At 37.5% G+C, this 20,422-nt stretch overlaps 1 protein-coding gene across 6 annotated transcripts in view; it reads right to left on the bottom strand.

Moving 5' to 3' along the window:
* Positions 1–2,533: 2,533 nt before the first annotated feature.
* LOC127938647 (glycosaminoglycan xylosylkinase) overlaps positions 2,534–20,422 on the bottom strand; it is a 36,463-nt gene continuing 18,574 nt past the window's right edge. For 5 of the 6 annotated variants that reach the window (XM_052535408.1, XM_052535407.1, XM_052535406.1 and 2 more), the window contains 5 exons: positions 16,041–16,150; positions 13,239–13,410; positions 7,105–7,296; positions 4,672–4,731; positions 2,534–3,612 (listed from right to left, as the gene is read on the bottom strand). In XM_052535408.1, the coding sequence (XP_052391368.1) occupies positions 3,381–3,612; positions 4,672–4,731; positions 7,105–7,296; positions 13,239–13,410; positions 16,041–16,150 (766 nt within the window). In that variant the 3' untranslated portion in view covers positions 2,534–3,380. The remainder of the gene's footprint in view (positions 3,613–4,671; positions 4,732–7,104; positions 7,297–13,238; positions 13,411–16,040; positions 16,151–20,422) is intronic. The other variant, XR_008148762.1, reaches the window with a different exon arrangement.

Below are 20,422 nucleotides of genomic sequence, written 5' to 3'. Positions count from 1 at the left end.
TAAAATAAACTAATATTAATTGATTGTTCCAAATGTATTCTACATTACTATAAAAAACCAATGCTGTTTTTAATTTATTTGACTAAATATTTATGAAAACTAAAAATAATTCAAAAATAATTGATCACTTTTACAAATATATTAAAGTTATTTGAAATATTCATGATATTACATGAAATGTGAAATCAATTTATTTATATTTTAAATATGTTTTAAACGGAAGTCCGTTATCCATTTTCTCTTTCCTATGGGTGACATTTTTATTGCACTGAAATTTATGCAATAACTTCCCATCAGTGGGCTCTCAGCAGACCCCTGGGGTTTCCCCATTCAGTGTGTATGCCTCCACCTCTACTGAAAGAATGAACTCATTCGTCCATATCAGCCATTATCTCAGGCGAAGCCCCCTTCCCTCAAGCCGACAGCCTCAGATGAGCAAGCATGTCTGAGGTTCACATATTTAGGCCTGCCAAGTCAAGTTCAGAGGTGACTGGAGGGAGAGATAAGAGTGCAATAACGACGCTAGGCACACGTGCAGCATCATAGGCACGCTGGAAATCCCATCGCCAAGCTAAAGGACAGCGTTCGCCAACAAACAAACAAACAAAAATCTGATAATGAGTTTAGATGGCAGAGAGGAGTTTTTGTAAGAATGAAGTGACATACTCGCTCATCAGGAATATCCAAAAACCTTTCAATCAAAACTCTCCACAGTTTCACTGTTAGTCAGCGACAATATGAAATGATTAATGATATGCACACATCACGAAACGCGAGTCTGCTTTTGCACTTGTATACCAAATGTTTCCAGTAAACCAACAGAGAGAGAGAGAGAGAGAGAGAGAGAGAGAGAGAGAGAGAGAGAGAGAAGATGTTGGTGATACAGTGGCCACAAAACATTTTTGGACATTTAGACTACACACAACAAATTACATTCCAATTAATAACAAAGTTTTAAACTACACAGGTTCTCACAGATAACTTCACTTTGCCATTTTTAAAGGGTTTGGAAGGACATGAGGGTGAGGAAATAAAGGCAGAATTGTCTCTTTTGGCTGAACTATCCCTTTAATTAAACCTGAAAACGATCCCATGACATTGAAATAAATATGTTCTGTAAAGCTGATTTGAAAAGCATTATACAGATACATTTGAACACCAAAGTGGCCAAATTAATTTGGTCATATTCTTCGAAGGTTTTGCCGGAGCCCATTCCAGCCAAAGACAAGGTGGGCGGATGGACAGTAGGCTTGGGCAAACAACCGGTTTCAAGGTATACCAGGATTTGAAAATGTCACGGTTTCAAGGCCACTAAAAAAAATTCCGTTATACTGTTCCTGCGGTTTGCACTGTTTTTCACGTCTTGTCAAAGACTGAACGTTTCTGAAGTGTGACTGAAAGTGTGAATGTTGGAGTGAATAGTCAGTCAGCTGTGTGTAGGACGGCCGGAGAAGGGGATCGCCCTGGAAGTCACGCGATTGGCATCCACCTGTTATTTTGTTTTATTTCAGCTGATCACGGTTCTGGACTTCCACACACTGCATTGTAATCATTTTCCAAAATGTCATTTGTGTGCAAATGTGAAGTGTGAAAAGGTCACAGAGGCCAAAGACGGAGAAAATCCTGTACACTACAGGCAGATAACTCCCTGTTCGAGATGTGCAAATATTGGAAGAAAATACAAAGTATTGCTTTGGGCGATTTAAACGAATGCGTTTCTGATGGGAACTGACTGCTTAAAAATTAAATCTTTTGTGTTGATTAACTTTACAATGAAATTTTACAGAAAAATACTGTTGAACATACCATTTTTGCAAGTAAACAGAACAAAACATCTTATAATTTGCCATCAAAAAATGTTATTTGACATACCTAGAGGTTTCTGGGAGATGTTTCACATATGATCCGATGTTTATTGCGTCATTTTAGTGTTGTGTGTTACCTTGATGGTGTTTTGTTTTTGTTTAAGACACTATGTGACCACCTTTATGTATTTTTATTTAAAATTTCTTTCTGATGGATATGTTTCATACTTTATTTGATGGACTGGGGTCGCGTGGATTACTGTGACGCTTTTATCAGATGTTTGGACTCTCATTCTTGACCCATTCACTGTAGAGGGTCCATTGGTGAGCAAATGATGTAATGCTAAATTTCTCCAATGAGTCTGAAGACTAGATTACTTTGGTTCGGGTGTATAATTAGAGCTGGAGCTAAACTCTGCAGGACAGTGGACCTCCAGGAACAGGTTTGGATAACCCTGCTCATTCAGTGAAGACCAGTGAGTGCTGCTTCTCGTTTTCTGTTTTTGTTTGATAAACACCTTTTAACACAGATAGCTTCAGGTTTATTATGCTGCCATCACTTCGCGGATCCAATATACTACTGTTACATCCAATTTTCTTCCCAACTTTTTATGTTCAACTAAGACAAAATCAGCTATGTTTACATGAACACCGACCAAACGTCACATTTGGACAGATTTTGTGCGCATTTTACTTTGTAGTTGTCAAAACAAAAAAGCAAACATCTCTAAGTTTAAATATTATTTTTTTTAATGTTGAAAATGTCTCACAGCAATCTTACAATGCTGTCGTCTAAATCATCTTCTCTGAACATCAGTAGCAACAGCCGTCCAGCTCTGTACAACACTGTATTCATCCTGGATATAGCGCTGTGAAAATAATCAAATGCAATTTTGAACGCGATATTGCGTACAGTAGCTTGTCAGTGAACTACGGCTTTGTGTAGTAAACGCCGCTCCATCTGAAAGCACGCACTGGAGATTTACTACTAATCACAGAACCGGCTTTACGGACCAGATGCGCATGAAAATCACATTCGATTATTTGCACAGTCCTGCCTGGATACAGAACAAAATGTGTGTACCATGATTCATTTAATCGTTAGATCAATAATATTATTACTCCGTATTATTCAAAAGTTTGTTCTGTATTTACAGTGTGGGAGATCCTCTCCAAAAGTCTGTTAATAGTCTTCTGGATCCATCTTGGTCACTTTCCAGCTTCCTGAGTCTAATTACTCCACAGATCTCATTCCAAGTTCCATACTTAGGTGGAAAAAAAAAGAAAAAAAAAGAGAGTGAACCAGAAGGAAATCCAATAACTGGAAACAGGTGAAGTTTACACTACCTACATGTTGTCAAAGCCTCCTTACTCCATCCAGAGAGCAAGAAAAAACAATATGGAGAGTCTTCACGGTCTCGGACTTGAATGAATCCAGTGAAAAACAAACTCCACCAGGCCGGCTCTTAAGGCTTCTTGTGGCCTCTGGTTCTCTGGCTCCATAACAGGAAGGCGAAAGGAGCCTGTGCGTTAAGAGTCAAACACATCTTCACTTCCCTTGTTTCTCCAGTGTGTTTAAGGATGAGGCAGGTTCATGCGGTCCTCGATCAGTGTGTTGTCGGCGCCCTGCGTCTCAATGCACTGCCGCACAGTGGCCAGCACTCCGTTGAGACGGCGGTCGAGCGCGGCCAGATGTGGCTCCGTCAGCACCGGAAACACGGGATCGTGGGCCGTGGCCTGTCGCATCGCTGAACTCAACACTCCACCTTTCAGCAGGTTTAGCCTGTTCCAGGTGGAAACCCGGAGCCTTTTGGATATTATGAGAAAGAGACAGAATTAACAAATCTAATTATTTGTCTGGCTCATTCAAGAGCAACAAAGAAATGACAGGAAGCAACTAAACCACAGATGTTTGATGCATATTTGGATAATCCTGTACTCCGCTCAGACACCTCAAATCACAACCTCTGATTGAAAATGAATGACTTCAGATTGATTTGTTGCTTAAAATCACTGTCAGTATGTGCATCCTTTATTCAGATATTCCGACAGGAAGTCTTGAATGCACATGTACAATTAAAGCGGCATAAGGCTTTTCATCTGTTAGTCAATGGATATCTCATTAAGGAGATAATGAGCCATGTGGAGACCTAAAGCATTTCAGAGACTAAAAAAGTCTTGAATAGCCCCACAGAATGACTCATTTCCCAGAAAGCCTGTATGTCACATACTGTATCAGGACCTAAGCACTTAAAAAGGTGATTAAAGGTTTAAACAGCACTGTATACAGTATATTCTTTTTGTAGTAATGTAAAGATGCCTAAAATCAATTTGTGACTGGTTTTATGTAGTAAAATGTCCATATTTATTACAATATAAACACAGCACTGGTTGCTTGATGTTAAATGCCGTTCAAGTTAATTTGGAAATCATGTATAAAGGAAATGGAAACAAATATTTATATCAGAGACGGAAAAAAAAAGCAATACTTTTCTTTCTATTTACAGAGGTCTGCAGCACAGCACTGTGTCAAGTTATACCTAAAAACTTGATTTAAAAATAAATTAATTAATTAAATAATTTTACGTGTGAACTATTCACATTCACGTGTTTCAGTAGAAACCTTGACTTACACTCACCGAGGCAAAAGCACTCAAAAGCTGGTTGTCTAATTGAAGGTCAACAGCATATCAGAGGAGAGACCTGTGTTTATTTTTTACGAACAGAGCGGGAAGCATTCATCACCACACTCAGCAGATGAAATATGGAAGAATTCAGGGACTGCCAGAGGCTTGCCATTTTTAGGAACTCAATGCAAAGGTTGTGAGAGGAAGTCAATGATCATTGTGTTTATTTGTATACTCACATGCAACACTGATAAAGAGGAGCAAGAATACTCCTCTCGTCCAGAGCTGGGTTCCCAAAACTGTAGGAGAAATACAGAAATTCTAATCATCTCAGATATGTAAATCTCTCTCTCTCTCTCTTTTTTTTTAATAGGTCAAGCTAGCACTCAAATGTTATCTGGTCTGGTGAAGCCCCAGTACTTAATGATATGTAATAATTTGATGCATTTATAATTTTATATAAAGTTGTGCACATAAGTTTACATACCCCTTGTAGAATATGCAAAATTTTCATAATATTCACAAAATAAAGAGGGATCATGAAAATTGCATGTTATTATTTTTTTATTTAGCTAACTTTCGTAATTTTTTTATAACTTTCTTAAATAATCAGTTTCACGTAACACACACACACCACAATACAAGACAACAACTGAAAGAAAAAAAAAATAATAATAATTTCACATACCTTAAATCTTAATACTGTGTGTAATTTTTAGTACTATTTCTATGTTTTGTAGTATTGTAGATCATGAGTCCTGCGTTGATTCTGAGCAGGTTCTTCTGAAAAATCCTCCTGCGCATTATTTGGTTTTCAAGCTTCTTCTGCATATCTGAACCCTCCACAGTGACTGTATAGTTTTGATAATGAGATTTGATAATTTCATGAGGTCAACTGAGGGACTCAACCGACTCAAACTGTGTAACCGGTATGAACGGAACTGAATCAGAATGCAGATTTCAGTGCAATTTAAATACCTGATTGATCGTATGAAATATCTGTCCAAGTTCTACGAAATGTACACAAGAAGCATGGGCGTCGCTAGTCTTTTTTTTAGTGGGTCTATAGCATTTAGCTCCATAAACTGTACACAAATTCACTATCGCCTCAGAGTCAGTCCTCTTTAGTTTCATATATAAACGGTGGCACACTGGTCTCCTCTCCGTCTTTCAGCGCGCTCTTCAATCCGCAGACCACAGCGGAGCAGCGCGAGTGGACTCCACAACAAACAGAGGACACAAGGTGTGTTTATCAACAGATTGTTAATATATCTGTATCTGTGCAGTTCTTTGTCATAAATACCGTTTAAAAAAGGTCACGAGGGAGCAGTCGGTTTCTCATCTACTGTAAAGTTTTTACTCCGTTTACCGCTCATCACACCACAGCTGTTTCCTTCAGCGAAAATATGAATGCATACTTTAATTATACTTACTTTATACATATACAATACTGTGCAAAAGTCTTAGGCACGTTAGTATTTTTACCCAAAGGAATGGTGTTTGGCCAGTTATTTATATATTTTGCTTTAGTGTGTCAATATAAAATATCGGTTTACATTTAGTTCGTCTCAGTTTCATCCGTTTCTTCATGTAATCACAGATTCGAAGATGCTGAGATCAGATTTCTGTGTGGAGCACCGGCTGTTGTCAGACTGCTTGTGCATTCAAAAATCTCACTAGCTTATTATTAAAATTAAGAGTAAGGGAAGCACAACTTGGGAAATGAGTGCATCCAACGAGCGTGTGAAAGCTATGGATTAAAAAAAAACTATCTTTTTTATGTTCTTCAATGCTGTCCATAGTTTTTTTGGCTCTTTTTTTTTTTTAAGTATGGGTTCAGGCACCGTTTAGGCACTGGTACCGTTTTTAAAGTATTGATATAACACCGGTATCGTTAAAAACCCACTCGATAACCAACCGTACTCATACATAATTACAAAAGGTGAAAACATTGACTGATGCTCAGGGCGGCGACATGTTGCATTAAGAGCATGGATGATCAGGGTAAATTGTTCTAATTTTTTCTTCCGGGAAACATGCATGTATTTATGTAGATTCTGAAATGCAGAACTAAATGAAAAAAATATGATCTTTAATCAAAAGTGTACACCCCTCTACTCTTCATGCAGCATGCTGCCTTATAGATCAGTCAATATTTTCACCTTTTGTAATGGTTATGTATGAGTCCCTCAATTGTCCTCTGTTTGAAAAGATGGATCTCATGATCATACAGTCACTGCTGGTAAGGCTTCAGATATGCAGACGCTGGAAAACCAAAGAATGTACAAGAGCTGGAGAATTTTTCAGAAGAACTGCAGGCAGTTATGCAACGCAGGGATCACCCCAAAATGTAAAAACAGTCCTGGATCATTCAGGAAATTACACGCAGTATAAATATTCAATGTGTGTAAACTTTTGAATGGGGTCATTTTTATAAATTCAGTTATTATTTTGTCTTGTGGAGTATATATAAACATCTTTCATGTGAAATAGCTTATTCAAGACAGTACTAAATAAAAAAATAACGTGCAATTTTCATGATCCCTCTTATTTTATTAAAATTATGAACATTTTGGATATCCTGCAAGGTGTATGTAAACTTATGCGCACAACTGTAACTACTTGGGGGTCTATCATTTTGTAGGTGACTTGATCTCCACATTTCTTTCTACCTTTTGGCGTTATCCAGAAGGATGAGCATACTGGCTCCTCCATCGTCCTGGAAACTCTCATAGTGATGGCGATCAGCATTACCGATAAGGTAATCAAAGATGGCTGTGTCGATAACGTCCAGGAGCCGTGGACCAGAATCGTAAGGAGGCATTTTCTTCACAGCCTCGCAGTAGCTCTCATCATACTCCCACCTGACAATCACACACAGAAACACTGATGAACACAATCAATAAAAACAGACACATCCTGGCAGCCGCTCAAAAAGCCAGAACAATGACCGCTGCACTCTGCAGGGGGCTGATGGGACATTTCAGAGCTCAGCATTCGGTCAGTGTGTAAAGGACATTTACGCAATAAATACACAGATAAAGATTTCACGCAGTTCATGAGAAAAGGTAAAGGAAAATTTCAAAATAGCATTTAGGGGAAAAACATGAAACTTTTAGAAAAACTGCTTTCTGAATTTTTCAACAGAAGTTACTAAAATGTGATTTTTTTGCCACCCCAGCAGATGTTGTTTTTTTTTCCTGTGGTGATATCTTTTTAATCAGAAAATAATCAAGTAAGAGCAACTTCAAGTAGACAGTAGATGGATAAAGCAAAAAACCTTCTTTAATAAAGTTCTGAAGGGATGTTAGCATAGCAAATGAGGGAGAAAATGATTGATGATTACCTTTAACCTGATGACCAATTTATTACCATTTTCTTAGGTTATTATTTTTTCACTCACATAAATCGATATATCGATATACAAACGATATAGAATAAACCTTACGGTCCACACTTTTCCCCTTCAGATCCCAAAGATTACATCCAAACAAGATCTTAGTGAGCACAATTGTAAATTCAAGATGTTACATCATAAAAGAAAACCATACCACAAACTGAATACAGAAAACCTTCTTGATCTATTGTGACTGGCATTTTACCTTCAGTCATAATGTCAGGATTACGGACGACGCTGTTCACATTTTGTTTGTTGGACTGTACATATCTAGATTTTTTTTTTGTCCGCTTTAGGCAGATTTGCTAGAAGGACTATGCTACCTTGCTGTAATGCTATTAAAATAAAGAATCACAACATTACACTACAAAGCCTTGGAGAAGTTATAGACAGTCTTACACAGGAAATGTTTGCACAATTTACATCAGAAATATGTAACCGTGTAAGAAAGGAGAAATGCGGCTAAAATGAATACAATATTAAATTCCTCTCTTCTAAACTACTGTTAAAGCTTTAATACCCTGATGATGTTGCATTACCTTTGTCATAGTTTTTGTACTGTTTGGTCAAACATGCAGTGAGCGTTCATAGGAAAACAAGAACAAATACAGCATAAGACAATTAATGGAAAGTCCTTCTACATGAGACAAACTAAAACTGCGATGTACTTTTAGAGTATTTCTGGTGCGTCTATGAAGTGGCCGCAAGACAAAACCACAACATGAAAAGGGAGTCTTACGGTTTTTCTGTTAAAACTATTACACCTAAAGTTAGACATTACAAGATGTCATGGAAACACTCATTTCTTCTAGTGACTCTAAACACCACGTATTAATAGATCACATTTAATTTTAAGCGAAAGGTAGGATGTTTGCAAATAATGCTTGTTCTAACTCTTTGACGCACCAGGCTGATTCCAGGAAAAGTATACCTCAAATTACTAGATATCTTGGGTCTCATTTATAAAAATTTGCATATAAACCATTGTACATTTGTTCGAATATCATTTCTCAAAACTATTTAGATGCGATTCAGAAAAACGTGCACACAAAATCTCGACACCTTGTCGAGCCCCTAATTAATATCATTAGCATATAAAAAGGCATCGGTCAATGTCGAAAACCGTTGTTTGAGAATGGCGAGCGGCAAGAAAATTACTTTAGTGAGGCCGAATTTGGGGTCCTGCTAGCGGAGGTAGAGGCTTGTGCGGGGATGATTTTTGGGAGCGAATACATAGAGCGAATCACTGAAACGAACCAAAGCTCAGGATAGCTTACTTGTCTCACGGTCTCAATAACAACAATAATTACAAGTAGGGTATTCCTGATGTATTTTATATCACAGAATAAATCATAAAATATCTTGAGCTTGTGTTAACCACAGACTGTATTTCAGGCATTTTACCAAAAAACCCAGTGACTTTGTGACAATGAAACCATGAACGTAAATCCCAACTCAAATTTCAAGTTTTAGGATTCATTCCTGCAGCACTCTAAGAACATATTTTGTGCAAACAGATAACTAATGCATTCAATACCTGTATTTGCAGAACTGAAAGACTTTCACAGAACTTCAGGCCAAAATAATTCATGCCTTACTACATTTTAAACCGTAGTCACAATATGAGCTGGTTAGTAATAGCCAAACTAGACTCATGTTTCATTAAGTGGTTTAAACCAAAGGTTTCCAGTAATGTGACAGAGATAGAGACGATAATGTTAATGACCTGTAAAAATGGTTTCATGCATTTTATATAGTAAACAGAAGAAATGCCCTCAATATACTCCAAGAGCTCTTTAATCAGGGTCAAAAATGAACACTTGCCAAGCACCAAACATCTATGGTTTCAAAACTCTTTTTCACAGTATCGATGACACCAGCCACACTTTCTCTCTCTCTCTTCTGAGAGCAAGTTCATGCACACTGCAGTGCAATGAGAATAATTTATAAACCTATCGTCCAACTAAATACATATTTAATAACCTATTTTCTACTCCAAACTCACTTTATAACATCGATCGAGTGTTTGAAATAACTTCCATTTGTGATCTGATTTGGCTCATCATACAATGAAGGCTAAATATTTAATAACATTCTATACTGCAATACATGCCATGTCGATTAGCATTGAATTATAAATCGACTTTATTCTTACGAATATAGACTATGCTAATATGAAATTACCGGAGATGTCTAGAACACAGATACATTTTGTCAAAGTTGTCCGTTTATTGTCTTCATGTTTTATCATTCAAGCCATTTCGATTAGAGATATTCCGATACTGATTCCGATACCTGGGCTCAGGGTATCGGCCGATACAGAGTACTGATCCGATACCTGGGTGTGTATCTGTATATACAACTGTATATACTACTAGCCCTGTGTAAATTGCTAGAATTATTTTATGGTGTGCTTCAGACTTATCCCTTAATAAAAAATGAACAAATACATGGTGAACTACTGTATTTATTACAGTATTTTTATTATCTGACATGAATGACAGTAATATTATTTATCTTCGTAAGTGAAAATGAACTTCAAATGCAGCCAAAAATCTAACACCACAAACTAAAAAAGGTATTTTCGTTTTACAATATAACTGTATAAAAAACTGCAACAAATAAGTCTAGGAATATAAAAAAAATGATATATTAATCAGATAACCCCTTTACAACAAAACAAGTAAAAAATAAGCAACCGTCTAGGCATAATTATTATTATTACATAGAGACATAGCTAAATCTACTGTAGGCTACAACAGTAGCTTAATATATTGGTCAATTTACGCACGTTAAACCGAACATTTATTTTGATGGGTTGCCATGAAGATCTTTGAGTGTCTGTGTTTATGATGTGATAGTTTTCTTAAATGAAATGGTTAATTCTCATGAAGTGACGGTTTATGCATTCGTTTCCTCACATAGTGACATACAGTAGAGACTACAAAACAGCAAGCTCCCGCGCATCTGCGCCCGTCACCCACAGAGATGTAGAATTTGCAGGAGTAATATTTAAATAGTATTTTGCAGTTTAATATTCACAGACACTAGTATATATTCGGCTACAGACTGGAGCCCTGCGCTTAGACTAACACAGAAGCGACTGAACACAGCTGCGGGTACCGAATACACTCGAACTTACTACCGGTACTACAGAGATGCTGTTATCATCACATTTTTACATTGTTTTACTGTCTGGTTGGTCCAGTATGAAATACTGCTAAGCACCATACATACTGCTAACCACTGATCTTTAATATAGAAGTGGCTTCACTGTCTGTTGGCAGTTTAGAACGCGATGAGCGATCCATCAGTGATAGATCAGTGCTGCTAATGCGTTTTCATTTCTTCTTCACTGCTCTAAACAGGGGTTGCTTGTGGCAACACAGCACAACTTCCTGTGTTTGCAATGCATTCTGTGCAGCAAAGAAGATCCATGCAACGATTAGGCAAAGCTAGCGGTCATAACTACCGTATTTTTCGGACTATAAGTTGCACCTGAGTATAAGTCGCATAAGTCCAAAAATACATCATGACGAGGAAAAAAACATAAGTCTCACTGGACTATAAGTCACACTTATTTAGAACCAAGAGAAAACATTACCGTCTCCAGCCGCGAGAGGGCGCTCTATGCTGCTCAGTGTAAGCTACAGGAGAACTGAGCAGCATCTCTGGCAGCATAGAGCACCCTCTGGCGGCTGTAGACGGTAATGTTTTCTCCTGGTTCATTTCAAATTAATTTTGATAAATAAGTCGCACCTGACTATAAGTCGCAGGAACAGCCAAACTAAAAAAGTGTGACTTATAGTCCGGGAAATACGGTACGTCTTGTTTAAGAAAATGGTATCGGATCGGTATATGGGTTCATGTACTCGCCGATGCCAGAATTTGTTGTGGTATCGGTGATATTTCCGATACTAATATCGGAATTTGAACAACTCTCATTTCGATACAGTGATAGCTTGATGCATTTTTCCATATCAGGGATTTCCTGCAACATCATAACATTTTATAACTTTCGTGAGGCATATTTGAAGTTTTCGCAAGAGGGCGCATTATTTTGGGTAAAAATAGAACAATAAATACCACTTCTCTCTAAAGAAACTGGCAGTAAACAACACTCAACACTCTTCTGGGGGGGGGAAGTGGCCTAATGGTTAGAGGGTTCGACTCCCAATCGAAGGGTTGTGAGTTCTAGTCTCGGGCCGGACGGAATTGTAGGTGGGGGTAGTGCATGAACAGCTCTCTCTCCACCTTCAATACCACGACTTAGGTGCCCTTGAGCAAGGCATCTAACCCCCAACTGCTCCCCGGGCGCCGCAGCATAAATGGCTGCCCACTGCTCCGGGTGTGTGCTCACAGTGTGTGTGTGTGTGTTCACTGCCCTGTGTGTGTGCATTTCGGATGGGTTAAATGCAGAGCACAAATTCTGAGTATGGGTCACCATACTTGGCTGAATGTCACTTCACTTTCACTTTCACTTTCTCAATAATGTTGGCAATCAAACTGTTCTCGGTAGCCAATGACTTTTCAAACAGCGATATAATTCTAGTTACTGTTCTTGGTGCTCAATCCAAACTTGGAGCGCCAAAAAAATTAAATAAAAAATACTACTGCCTTGCCAAAATTTATTCGTTTTTTCTCAAATTTTCCAGACTGACATTCCTCTTTTAATTTTTTTATTATTATTACATTGATGAAATTGTAACCATTCTGTAAACTAGGACGATGTAGTAACCTCATTGGTTTGCAAAAATAATCAATCAATCTATAAATGCAAGTATGCTATTCAGGTTAATAATGTTTACTTCTAATTAACGGGTTTGGTTATATCAGCAATAACTAAGGTAAATACAGACTTCCAAACAGAGAGAAGCTTTTTCTTTTGGTTGTTTTTTTTTCTTTACATTTTACACAAATGTAATGCACAAGTGTAATATGTAAAAAAAAATCTTCTCAAAACTATAAACACAAAAACTAAAGTGGTGTTCGTTTTAGTTTTGTGCTTGTAGGTTTGGGGGAAAAAAATTAAGCCTCATTTCAGGAAATATGTCTTAGGTGGTGGGAAAACTAGAAACAAAAAACCCTAGTATTCATGCTGAATTTTAGTGCTCTGTAATGAGCTTACATTTTAATCAGTAGTTTCTGTGCCACTAAGCGTGCGAAAGATCTGAAAATATATTCTGAATGCTGGACCATCCCATCTTTGGCTAACTCAAAGGCCAAGAGTTAAGTATTGCTTAGTGAAAGTCCCCACTGACCAATAGTTACTCAGCCCAACCACAATCTCAGGCTGAAACTGCGCTGATGCGAAATATAGCATTGTGTACCTGTACACTCATTCTAGTCAAGGCATGAAAAATAGCTGACAACGTGAGAAAACCAGTGAGAGATAGAGAATTACAATACCTGGCGAGTTTGCCCTCTCGGTATGTCCGTCCCCATGGGTGTCTGTGTTTCTGTAAGGGCCAGACATCAGGGAGCCACAGGGTAACCGATCCCTCCATCACATCTCCATCTGCACATGCAGGCTCAGTCTCTCGACAGTAATAACACTTTCCATAGAAACATGTATTATTTCCTGCAAAAATAAAAATAATAAATCACCACTTAACTATTATTAAAACGATGTCAGGAAGGAACTGTGCTTCATGAAAGGATTATTTTGAAGAGAATGCAGTTGTTTGCTTGAATGAAGCATTACTGTTCAACAATCGGATGTAGCACATTAAGTGTAATTTTTCACAAAGTGGAACAGGAGTGATGGAAACAGTTCATTCATTGGGTTTTACTTCCCTAAACCCCTTTCACATAATTGACAAATATATAAAATAGCAACACTTCACATATTGTTTTTTCCAAAGATGGCTTCCATCATTTTAGGTAGAAGTGTTTGTTTTTTTAGTAAGTTTGCTTTAAGGTATTCTGATAATATGATTAGCCGTGTTTCCACTATCGAGCTAGGACCAGGCGTGCTAGTGCGTGCCAGGGCCAGTCGCGTTTCCACTGTCACTTCCGGGGCTTGATCGTACCTCGCCGGGGCTTCCTCGGGGCCAACGGCCAGGGTTTTTTGGCCCGACGAAAACCTTGGGCCAAAGCGGGCCAGCTGGGGCTAGAGGAGGGGTTATAAACAAAGGCGGGGTTTCTCAGCGTCTGGAGAGCGTCAGCGCGGATCATTTCAGAAAGATAACAGCTTTAACACCAGCAGTAAAGACGTTTTAAAATAAGTTGAGCTCAAAACTCACTCTTAGTTAGCAGCAAATGTTTGAAATAATGTGATCCGATGTGGATAATCATCACTAAAAAAGGCAGAAATATTTATAAGCGATGTAAAAGACTATGCACGCTAAACATTATAGTAAACATGGTAAATATGACCGTTCGGTTAAATCAGAGGTCAGCTTCTTATGCTCTATCACAATCGTGTATTAAGTAACATTTTACCTGTCGTCTCGTTTCAAGAGTTTAGCACGTTGCATAGTTATCATCAAAATATAATAATGATTTTTGTTTGGGAGCTTTTATAAAAATAGAGAGTCTGCGCTGAGGATCATTTCAGAAAGATAACAGCTCTACACAAACATTAAACACTTTTTTAAATAAGTCGAGCTCAAAACTCTCTTTCAGTCAGCAGCGAGTGTTTGAAATAACTTGATCCAATGTGGATAATCACCATACAAGGCTGAAATATTTATAAGCGATGAAAAAGATATGCACGCTAAACATATAGTAAACATGGTAAAATATGACCGCTTGAAGAAATCAGATGTCAGCTCCTTATTCTCTATCACAATCGTGTATTTATTAAGTAACTTATATTATCTGTCACAAGCCTCGTCTCGAGAGTTTTTCTCACGTTGCCTATCATAAAAGAATATAGCCTAATAATGTTTTTTGTTCGGGAGCTTTTATAAAAATAGAGATATTATCATTCATTATAAATATGACGGCTACTGTGGCTTCAAATGAACAGAAACAGACTCGACTGAATAAGCAGGTTATTTTCCTGAGCGTTAAAAATAAATAAATAAAATAGAAATAAGTGTATTCATGTGTGAATAATTTTGAGTCCTGATAAATTAAATCAATATGATCAATGTATCGTATTCTATAGTTAAAACATTGATGCTTTTGAATTTGAATATATAACAAAGCATGCAAACAAACGGCCGCTTTTATCATGTTCGTTTTGTGATCGCACATGTTCCAGCGATTTCTTAGTTTTCTGATAACTTCTCTTTGATGGTGAAATGATGAGGTTGCATGACGTTGTTCTGAGAGGCGTGTAAAGGGCGTGTTTTAGTGACGTGCAGCAGTGCTTCAAGCACCACTGTGGAAACCCTGCGCTATTCTGGCCTCTGTGCTACTGGCCCGGGGCTATGAGCCCCGCCCGGCCCGCTTTAAGCCCTGGCTCGCACTGGCCCGACAGTGGAAATGCGGCTATTGTGAGCTTGTGATTGGGCCTGTGGCTGTTTGGGTGGGACTTTGATACCGCGGCTCTAGCTCATGATCACTACTGAGCAGACTTGGACTCCAAATGATGCCTTTGGCCAAGTTGACAGCAGCCATACTTGGGACATTTTGGCTTAATTTTTCTACAGTGGAAGGGAGGGTCGTGACGTCCATTTTTTTTTTTTTTTTTTACAGGTCTATGAAATAAAGAGTGAGTTTCGGGAGAGACAACCAATATGCCATTCTATTTTTTTTTTAAACAGTCAGTTCCCTTCAGAGATGCGTTCATTTACACTTCCGCTCTCAATTCAATATTTAGAATTTTATTTACAAAAATTTCGAGCATCGCAAATAATGAGCTTTCTCTTCCTGGTACAGGATTTTCTCTGGTAGCGCTTCTATTCTCTCACCTTATCTTTTATAATAAACAGTCTATTTAAGACAATATTGGCTGATTAGACTGCGATGCTAAGCTAAACTGTTTGCCCCATAGTATGTATATGTATACATATCTTTTAAAGAAAAAGTAAAGAAAACACTGGACTTATTGAAACAACCAGATGCTTATTTACCCTCGTAAGATCACAATTTATGTTCAGCTCTGCTGTGTGAAAAAAAAAAAAGAAGATGCTCAGCCTGACCAGACGTTGGTCAGGTGGTCTCTTGTCTTAGTGGGCAATTTTGGCCCAGAAAAGGAAAAGGGAGGGATCATCTCAACAGACAGAAAGCATAGTAGAAGAATGACATGGTGAAACTGACCGTGCATCAGGAAAGTGCTCAGCAGCTGATCTGTAGCTATTGGCTTAATTTCTGTACGCAGATTCATAAACCTCCCCACCACAAGGGGTGCTCTTCTAAAACCCAGGATCCTGCAGGAAGAGATTGAGATGCTCATGATCAATGCACAGTTGGTTATCAACACAGGTATGAATGGCAACTAATATCAACAGATATTTTTGAGCATAACATGAGAGCCCTGCACGTGGGTGGGTACTGTGGGTACCCAATGATGTAATGGCTGAAATAATATTTACGTTAAAATTTGCAGTGCGGTTCTGGAATCGATAAGGCACGTGTGGACTGTAGACCAATTAAACATTGTAGCCAAGTGCACTGCAACTGAAGTGACTGTCATCTTGATTATAAAGGGAGAGTTCTTTCCTTGCTTTTTGTATATAATCTATTCATAATTCAAATAAAAAGTAAAATATTTCATGCTGCTATGGAGACCAATGACCACATATACACTGCCGTTTCATGAGAAACAATTGTGTTTAAAATGCAGAGTGAATCTGCTAAAAAATCGTTCTGAGAGTCACCTTACGATGACTAACAGTGATACCATAGCAACAGATGGAACTAATATCTCAAAACAGATTTGCATTAAGTCTTGCAGTATAAATATTATTATTAAACTTAAGTCTAGGGCTGTGACGGTAGCTGATTTTTACCACCGCAGTGGTCATGGACCAACAACCGCCGGAATAAATATATTAATGTATAAATATATTAGGCTACGTTCACACTGCAGGACTTAATGCTCAATTCCGATTTTGTTAAAAAATTTGATTTTTTTTGCAATGCCGTTCACATTTCCAATTAAATGTGACCTTTTGTGGTCTCCTGTGTGAACGTGAAATGACCCAGAAGTGACCCGCATGTGCAGAAGAGGACTCAACAGTGAACAACGTCACTCGTTGTTTGCAGAAGTACGTTAGCTAATGGTAAACATGGATGTCAACAACAGTGTAACTTAGTCAACAGCGGAGCTCTTTTTGAAATAATTAAGTTATTTTCCCAACGGAGCAAGCACAATTACAATCTTCTCGTTTTAAGAAGAAAATTAAAAAGGAGGAGAGCAAGGTTTTTGGCCATGGCGTTTTGTGGAGCAGTGTTAGCAACATCGGTAAAGAGAAACGTGTTGGTGCGGAGTCGAGTGGTGGGATACTGATGTGGCTCTTCTCGTTCCCGCCTAATTCAACACAGAATTATGACGTTTGTAGCGTATCAATGACGTACGGGTCGGATACATGTGGCCTGGCCGTTCAGACAGAGGTCGCATTTCAAAAGATCGGATACGTATCGCATTCAGGACCACATACCCAAGTGGCCTGGGTCACATTTGAAAAGATCGGATCTGTGTCGTTCAGACTGTCATGAAAAGATCAGATATAGGTTGCAAAGGGGCAAAAAAAAAAAATCGGAATTTTTGACACTAAGGCTACATTCACACTGCAGGCTGAAACGACCCAATTCTGATCCAATTCAAAAACCTTGCTCTCCTCCTTTTTAATTTTCTTCTTAAAACGAGAAAAATAAAATAAAATGGAAAAATAACTTTAATATTGCAAAAAGAGCTCCGCTGTTGACTACACTGTTGTTGACATCCATGTTTAACGTTAGCTACTTCCGCAAACAACGAGTTTTCAAATTTTTTCAAAAAATCGGAATTGAGCATTAAGCCCTGCAGTGTGAACGTAGCCAAAATGTGCTCGTTAACGAAGGGGATCATTTTTTTTTTTTCAGTTTAATGTATTCAAAATATTTAACGTAGGGCCGTGGATGGCCACCCACTCACAGCTGCTGCTTTGTCACTTTTTCTCATGACAAGAAGTTAATTTATTCAGTCGCAGAATGACTGAACAGAAGACGTTTCAGACACACACTCCTCTTCACTTTATTATCAGGTGCAAGTGAAGCGAGTTCAGAAACGATCTTGTGCACAAAGGCGCCATTGCACGCTTTGTGCGTATCCTTTTATATCAAACTGCGAAATAAACTATGTGCAAGCAGTGTCGTGGTCAGTTAATTCATGGAATTACCAAAAAAGGTGATTAAAGCTGACTTAAACTGTGCATGCATGTAATGTATTTTATATATATTATATACATATATATATATATATTATATATTATATACATACATATATATATATATATATATATATATATATATATATATATTATATACATACATATATATTATATACATACATATATATATTATATACATACATACATATATATATTATATACATACATACATATATATATTATATACATACATACATACATATATATATTATATACATACATACATATATATATTATATACATACATACATATATATATATATATAATATACATACATACATATATATATATATATATATATAATATACATACATACATATATATATATATATATAATATACATACATACATATATATATATATATATAATATACATACATACATATATATATATATATATAATATACATACATACATATATATATATATATATAATATACATACATACATACATACATACACATATATATATATATATATATATATATATATATATATGCACATGTCTATGAAATCAGCCCAGCACTGTCTCACTCATCTAACACATCCTATTTAACTCATCAGTTCGTGTTTATTTGAGAACTTCTGTCAGTGAAAGCCGCCTGCAAAACACTAAAATAAATATAAAAAAAAAAATAATGCAGTTAAACAAGAAAGTAGCCTAAATAAGAAAATTAAATACATCCTACCTAACGGACGCTAGCGCGCAGCGCGACAAAATACTCATTATAATCAGTGATGCTACACTGGATGCAGCACAAGACGACATGATAAATCCCTGTCCGGTCTGAGGTACTGACACAGAGTTCAAATGTTCTGTGTAGACACTAAACAAACTAAACCTGTTGTGTCGCAGTGGTTTTGCGTCCGTTTTACTTTTCCGCTACCAAGCGAGCTCAATAACTCCTCATCTGCACGCGCTCTCTTTGAAATAGGAATCATTGCCATATTTCTTGTTACCATTTTTATTTATCGCTGTCTTGTTTGTATTTGGCCAGTTTGGAGAAAGCCTCACCAAACCTGTCCAGCCAGCGCTTGCGATCACGAGAACTTGTGCAAACGTGGATGGGTGACATGAATGCAGATGGCTCAACACTAAATTAATTTGCTGAATGCATAAACTATTTTCCTGCTCTCAAATCTGCCAATCTAAAGGAAACGCTGTGTTTGAGGTAATTCAGTCCGTCCAGAAAAACACAGATTTTTTTTTGTGATTGTTGCGGGCAAAAATCCTTGATTTTGCGGTAGGTTTTCTTAAAAAATGCGATGGAATATGCGGGATATTTTTGCAATCTTATGCGATGAAATTGTGGGAACTTGCAAAAACTGCGGTTTGATGAAAGAGAAAAAAAGATGACACCCCCCCCCCAACACCCTGTTCTCACTAGGCTACTACCTTATTGTAATGAGTCATTTCTTATGACTTTCTATGATAAGCAAGCCATCTAAATCACAGAATATTTAAGTTCTCATTCTGTTTTATTTCAGACCTTAAATAACACATGCCTCAAACTTACAAAACATTGAGTCAAACAAGTTCTCTAGCTTTACAAAAGGAATATTCAACTACTTCTGTAAAAATGTATACAAATAAAATATACACACAAATATACAAATGTCGTTTTACAGGAATTGCAAAGTTGAATCTCTTATTGCAATGTAAATTATTTTACATACTACTAATATACTTACAACTGTAAGGTTTTGGTACTATTCTGTAACAAAAAAAGTACAATCTTACAACTGTAGAGGTGCATCAACTTCTGAATGAAACTACAACAGTCCACTGTGAAAATGAAAGCTAACTGCGTAGCCTTTAACACTGGCCTATCATTCGCCATCCTCATCCCTCTCTCAAAATAATTTGCCCCCACTGTCATGTAACACACCGGGGCGGGCAACTGCTTCGCGCTGTCTTTTGCGCTTATTTTTGTTGGCAGATTAGAATGATTTGCGTCCTTCACCCTGGTTTCACCCAGGCTTCACAGATGATGTTCACGTCGCGCAATTACGTCACTTCATAAGGTTCCTTGGCTGATTATGCATGAAATTACGCAATCGCATAATCGCGTTTTTCTGGAGGGACTGGTAATTTGTTAATTACCATAGACTTAGAATTTGCAACTATTAGAGTTATTACACTTAGTGTTGTCAAAAGACCCGGTACTTCGGTACCAAGTCGGTACTAAAAATGTTTAAATGTGACGGTACCAGGTTTCTTTAAGTACCGGTACTACCGAGGTCCTGTTCAAACCCGGTTCAGCGCT

This window comes from Carassius gibelio, chromosome A20 (genome assembly GCF_023724105.1).
Source record: "Carassius gibelio isolate Cgi1373 ecotype wild population from Czech Republic chromosome A20, carGib1.2-hapl.c, whole genome shotgun sequence".
NCBI classification, from domain to species: Eukaryota; Metazoa; Chordata; class Actinopteri; order Cypriniformes; family Cyprinidae; genus Carassius; species Carassius gibelio.
Note: the sequence above shows the minus strand (reverse complement) of the source record. Positions and strands in the feature narration are given on the sequence as shown.